We start from the raw sequence: 6,308 nt of genomic DNA, 5'->3' as shown, positions 1-6,308 counted from the left end.
CGCAAACTCAGACCCTTCCATCCTTCTTTTCTACCGGCACAATGTTCGCCACCCATTCGGAATAGTTGCAGACTTCGAGGAACCCCGCATTGATCTGTTTGACGACTTCTTCCTTGATGCAGAGGAGAAGGCTAGCTCGCTGTCGTCGTAACTGTTGCCGCTTGGGCGGGAATTTCTCAATGTCGAGTGGAAGGAAGTGCTCGACTATTGAGGGGTCTAAGCCGGGCATGTCGGCATAAGACCAGGCGAAGTCCTCTTGGTATTCCTTCAGGAGGTCGATCATCCGGGTTCGCTGCGTAGGGTCGAGGGCTGTCCCGATCTTCAAGGTGCGGGGCTCTTCTTCGGTGCCCACGTTGATCTCCTCTATTGGCTCGACCGAGGTGATTTGATGGTCCTCAAGGCGACGCAAACTCTCTTCTATCTCGGGTACTTGACTGTCCTCGGGGAGCCCTTCCCCAAAGTATACGGGTTGGGGCTCACCAAGGTGCTCTTGGAATAGGTTCGAATCGAAGTGTCGAGGATTTGGATTCGAGTGGAGCTTGGAAATTCGAGAAAATTGTCTTAGAAAAATTCATAACGCTGCGAAATAGAGAATAAAAGGAGGAGATGAAACGCATGGGAATTCAAAAAGTGCGTGAGAGCTTTCATTGATAATGTGAATATGAAGCCATAATAGAAACCCCTCTCCCGTCGTGTGGCATATGGCTTATGCCGACACGCGGGGCACATCTTATACATGGATAAGCCTTACACATCGGCAATCACTGCCGAGTAGCGCGGGACTGAGGTTCAGTTGTCAAGCTCCTCATTTTCCTGCGCCAAGCGGATGTGAACCCCTGAAGGAAGCTCCTCGGTGACGATGTACACGGTTGACGGAGCGGCAGGAGTGTCGTCGAAGTCCGAGGAAGGGCCATCAAGGGTGCCCCCAATGGTGTGTGAAGGCCCGGGGAAGAAGTGCAATAGCGGGGGGACTGGAGAGCCCCTGTTGAGCCTCCCGTAGTGTGCGGCGAGGCGATGAAGGTGGTTGCCCCTGCGGGCCTCGATGATTTCATGACAGGAGGGGCGAAAACCGAGTCCCCTCCTGTGCTTGTACTCTTCGACTTCAATAGGGCTGCTGATCCCTTGTCCGCGTGCCCCGAGGCCGGTGCCGGGAATGTAATTGTTGCGTAGGAGAACCTTTCCTATCATGCGGTCGGCACGGGACGGTCCACTCTCTCCGTAGTCCCGGATGACGGAGATGGTTTCGAATGAGTGGAATGGGAGGTTTTCATCGTCCTCGACGCTAATATAGGGCACCGCCGTCTCCTTGTAGATGGCGTAGTCCTCCTCTCCCTTCACCGTAATGAGTTTCTCCTCGATGATGAACTTCAGCCTTTGGTGCAGAGAAGAGGGGACGGCGCCGGCCGAGTGGATCCAGGGCCTCCCGAGCAATAAGCTGAACGCACTCGGGATGTCGAGCACCTGGAATGTGATGCTGAACGAGCATGGGCCAACATCTATAAGGAGGTCGATCTCCCCATTCATCTCCCTGCGTGAGCCGTCGAAGGCTCGGACTGCTGTTTTGCTTGGGCGGACTCGGTTGAGGTCCACGTTCATCTGTTTCAGGGTGGTCACCGGGCAAACGTTGAGGGTGGACCCATTGTCAATCATGACCCGGCCAATGATGTAGTTGTTGCACTTGCAGACAATGTGCAACGCCCGCGAATGTGACCAACCTTCGGATGGGAGCTCGTCGTCCGAGAACGAGATGGTGTTGGAGAAGATGGACCCAACAGTCTCCTCTATCCTGTATGGGGGCGTCCCTTTGGGAACTTGTGCAGCCGTCAGGACCCGCAGGAGGGCTTCCCGGTGAGGTTCCTAGCCGAGGAGGAGGGCAAGCAATGAGACGTGGGCTGGGGATTTGGCCATTTGCTCGACCACTTTATACTTGCTCGCCTTCACGATCTTCATGAATGCTTCGACTTCCTCCTCCGTCACTTTCTTAGACGGAAAAGGCGAGCTTTCGGGCGCCGCCCCCACTTCAGCGGCGAGCGCCTTCCCTTTGTCCTTGGTTGCCGAGTTCTCGTACACCCGCCCCGAACGCGTCATACCCATGACACTAAACTGCTGCTCGACACTCTCGACACTTCCTTCATAGGTCCAGGGGACCTTGCTGTCGGCGTACGGTTCCGGGGAGGGGATGTCTATGACGAACGGGGCCGGCGAGGCCACGTTTTCCGTGACTCCGACTGTGGGTTCCTCAGGAGTGTAATCGATCACGAAGGTGAGTGTAGTCGATCACGAAGGGAAGGGGGTTGTCTTGCGTGTCTTCGCCCCTCCCTGAGGCGCATATGGAGATCGTGTTGATGGAAGGCCCCAAATTTGGCCTATGGTCCGGAAGGGGATTGTCCTGTACATTCGAGGGCCTGACGGCGTTGAAGGTGAGCCTGTTGCTGTCGATCCTCCTTTGGATCTCGTCTCGCAACCTCCAACAATTATCGAGAGTGTGCCCCGGGGCGCCTTGATGATACTCACAGCGTTTAGATTGATCCTGAACGGACGGGTCAAAATTCAGGCCTGGGGATATCGGTCGAATCTGATTGCCCGCAAGAAGCTGTCGATATATATGAGAGAGGGGAGCGGGTAGTGGTGTGTATTGTTTGCGGGGTCGGCTTTGCATGCCCCCGGCCTGCGGACCCTGCGCAGCAGGGCTCTGTTGCGCCGGTGGAGGAGCTCTTGACACCGGTGGCCTAGGTTGAGGGGGCTGGATTGACGCGGGTGCGTAGTGGTCGTATGATTGTGAGGTCGCCGGCGGCTGGATCGGCGGGGCCGAGTAGTAGATCGACTGAGGTTGGTGTTGCGGGGGCGGAGGGTAATAGGTAGGAGTGGCAGTTGGTGCGGTAGTAAGATTCACCGAGTATTGCTGGGGCGTCTGATGTGCCGTATTGACGGCGTTGACGGAGACTTCTTTCCCTCTCTTTCCGCTGGAAGACAACGACGTCGCGGAGGCCTTCTTCGATGACTCCTCTCCTTTGCTGGCGGGGCCTTCCATCCTTCCGAGCTTGATCCCCAAATCCAGCTTTTTCTCGGCCTCGATGAGGTCGAAAAACGACGAAGTATGGGCCAACAGGTGTGAATAGTACACTCCCTTCAGTGTGGAGTGAAACAACTGGATCTATTGCGCTTCACTGATCGGAGGGATGTGTTTTGCCGCTTGGGCACGCTACTTGGTAGCGTATTCCTCGAACCTTTGACCCTGCGCCATTTCTTTCGTGCTCAGCTCCAGAAGGGTGGGAGGCGCTTCCGCGCAATATCGGTATTGGTTGATAAACTTCCGGGAGAGGTCTTCCCACGTCGGGATGTCCTCGGCCTTCAGCGACATGAACCAATCGAGGGCCGATCCTGACAGGCTATCCTGGAAGGAGTGGATGACGAACTCCTCGTACTCCCAATACTGTAGCATCTTCCCTCGGTAGTGGTGGAGGTGGTGGCGTGGATCCGTCGTACCCTCATAGGTCTTGAACTCCGAGACCTTGAACTTCGGGGGCAGCCGCATGCCCGGGAATAGGCTGCAATCGCCGTAGCATGCGTCGGGTCGAGCATCACCCGCTTGTAGGGCTCGTATCGTCTCTTCCATTCGCTTCAGCCTACGTTCCTGCTCGGCGTCGGCCTCGGGGAAGAAATGCGTCGGTGAGGCGAACTGGGCCACATGAGTCGGCGTGCCTAGTTCATGGAAGGTGGTGTTTATAGGGGGCGGTGCCTGGTAAGAGAGGCCGACGTGGGGTTGTAGAGACGGGTATGGAGGAAGCTCCGTGGCTTGAAGATGAGTCGGAGCGGACGCACTGGAAAACCATTAGTGGAGGCGCTGTATAGGCCGTGGCTGGGATCGGTATAGAGATAGGAGGAGGCGCGGACAGGACCTGCTCCGAGGACAGGAACGTTGCCGGTGGGAGAGGGACGGCCGTGGGGGCCGGTGGTGGCGGATATGGGCTGGTGAAAGGGTGAGCCATGGACGTATGCAGTGTTGGTGGCGCGGGCACCTCCATGTTCTCCGGGGCCTGAGTCGGCGGGACCCAAGGAGTCGGGTCGACTGTTGGTCCTTGTCCCGGCGGAGGCGTGGAGCTCGAGGATGCACGGTTTGGTCTCCTAAGTAGGGCGAGCAGCTCTGCCATGTTGGTGGCCATTTGGTTGACCGTGCCCTCGAGTGTCGCGATGCGGGTTTGGTCGTCGGAGGCGGAGGACGTCTGTGAGGTCCGTGCAAGGGGTGCTCCTGAAGACGTCGGGGGCTGGAGATGCACCAGAGGGGCGCCCGAGTACGTCGGGAGCATGCCTGCAAGAGTTGGAGGCGGCGGAGCGTGTGTTGGAGGTGGTTGAGAAAGGGCCGGAGCCGGCGGGTTGACTTCCTCGGAGATGTCAACTCTATCTTCTTCCGCCATTCTGAAACGTTGACGAGTCGGGTAACGGTGCGACGCCAGTTGTGATCACCTAGATTCCAAGAATGTGTAAGGGCAAACATCGACATTTTGAGATGATAAGTGCGGAATAAATAAAGGGGCAGGATGTATGAGATGCATGAGTTTTCAAAATGCTAATGTCATTACATTGATTAGATTCAAGCTCCATAGTTTTACAAAATAGAATGCACGAAAGAAAAGGAACATAAACGTAAAGCCGACATCCCTTTACGCTCGGTGGCTAGTTGAGAGCGGCGTAGGTCCGAGCGAGGGCAAAAAAAATGGGTGCGTCCGCTAATCCTAGGGGTGGGCAATCTCGCGTGCCCTCGCCTGTACTCGGTCCAACCTCGCGCTCAAGCGGGCCATCTCCCTATCTAGATGCGCGACTTGAGCGCGCGCTCGAGCCAACTCCGTCTGAAGCTCCCTGTAGTCCGCGACCTCTGCGCGGGAATCAACAAGCTCGCAACGGAGCCTATCTCGTTCCTCCTTGATGGCCTGTAGCTCCGCGCGCATGGCCGCTTGGGTGGAGCTTTTGGCTTCGGGAGCGGGGGTAGATGCAGCTCGGGGAGTCGGGGTGGCCTGGGACCGCTGTGGTGGTGTCGATCCCTGCGGGTAGAACCGAGCCATGTATGCTGATGTGGCGGAGAATGCTCGCTCCTCGTCTGTGGGGTGCTCGGGGAAGTACAGACGCTGTATGGTGCTAGCGTCCCGTTCACGGCGAATCTCCCAAATCTGCCGGAATCTTGCGGGGGCCGTGGATGTAGAGTCGGCCCATTGGATGCGGAAAGGCAGGCGGTCCGCCTCGGCGGGGATGTCCTGTAGGCTGCCGAATTGTCTGATTATCCGAGCGGGAAATATGAGCGTGCTCCCCAAATGGCTAAGAAGGGGGACTCCTACAATCCCGGGACAACCTGTGATCATGGGGTCGCCGGGGTTCCATCGAGCGACCCATAGGAACCGCGAGGGCGTCAGCTCGCGCCAAAAGTGCCTCCATTCCGAGAAGCTGTGCTCGGGAGGTGGGATAACCGGCACCAAGCGCTCGATCAGCGAGCGCTCGTCAGTGATGTAGGAGAACGGAAGTGATGAGCAAAAGGGGCGAACATGGGCAAGAAGCCAAATCTGCAGTAGGTGCGGGGATCCCCTTATCCTGCCGCGCCGAATCTCTCTAACATAGTCTAGAGACCGAACGGTCTCGGCTAGTAAAGCCTCCACGTAACGATGGCCTCCTACCAATTGGAGGACGACTTGGGCTATAGCCCCGTCAATGAGGTTCAGCGAGTACGGGAACAGGAGAGTGCCAAAGACTAAGAGCAGGAATCCATGACATGCGTCGTGCTGATAGGATGCCGTGGAAGGTGTCAATTCACGGAGGAGCGTCCAATCGGAGAGCCACGCGATCCTGATGCCATGATCCCATCCTTGGTGAAGCTCTTCGTGAATGTCTTGGGTGGGTATGCCGAGGAGGCTGGACAGCTGACTCCGAATGGTCGCAAACGGGTTGGGCACGAATATGCCTTGGGTCGTGGGCGTGGGCCTTTGGATGAGCGCTGTGTATTCTTCGATTGTGGGCACCAACTCCGGCCCATGGAAATTGAATACTGCATGTTCGAGGTCCCAAAATTCGATGGCGGTCCTCAAGAAGATCCAATCCACTAAGGTCTTGGTGAACATAACCATATCTCCGATGATGCCCCGAATGAAAGCGTGATCCACCGGCCGGAGAGTCCTCCAGATGCGCATGATATCTTGCCTTGGCAGTGTGATTGCTTCGAGCCTGAGACCGGGAGCCGGGCGGTCCATCCTTACCTAGATGGAGGAGATGCCGGCTTAACGTCTTAAGAGTCAAATCAATGCAATGTCCTAGGTATTTCGGAA

At 56.8% G+C, this 6,308-nt stretch overlaps 1 protein-coding gene across 1 annotated transcript; it reads right to left on the bottom strand.

Annotated features, from left to right (window-relative positions):
* Positions 1 to 3,707: 3,707 nt before the first annotated feature.
* On the bottom strand, positions 3,708 to 4,415 carry LOC116193733 (pollen-specific leucine-rich repeat extensin-like protein 2). Its single transcript, XM_031522477.1, has one exon. The coding sequence runs from the start codon at positions 4,413 to 4,415 to the stop codon at positions 3,708 to 3,710; it is 708 nt and encodes a 235-aa protein (XP_031378337.1).
* Between the last annotated feature and the right edge of the window lie 1,893 nt (positions 4,416 to 6,308).

This window comes from Punica granatum, chromosome 2 (assembly GCF_007655135.1).
Source record: "Punica granatum isolate Tunisia-2019 chromosome 2, ASM765513v2, whole genome shotgun sequence".
NCBI classification, from domain to species: domain Eukaryota; kingdom Viridiplantae; phylum Streptophyta; class Magnoliopsida; order Myrtales; family Lythraceae; genus Punica; species Punica granatum.
Note: the sequence above shows the minus strand (reverse complement) of the source record. Positions and strands in the feature narration are given on the sequence as shown.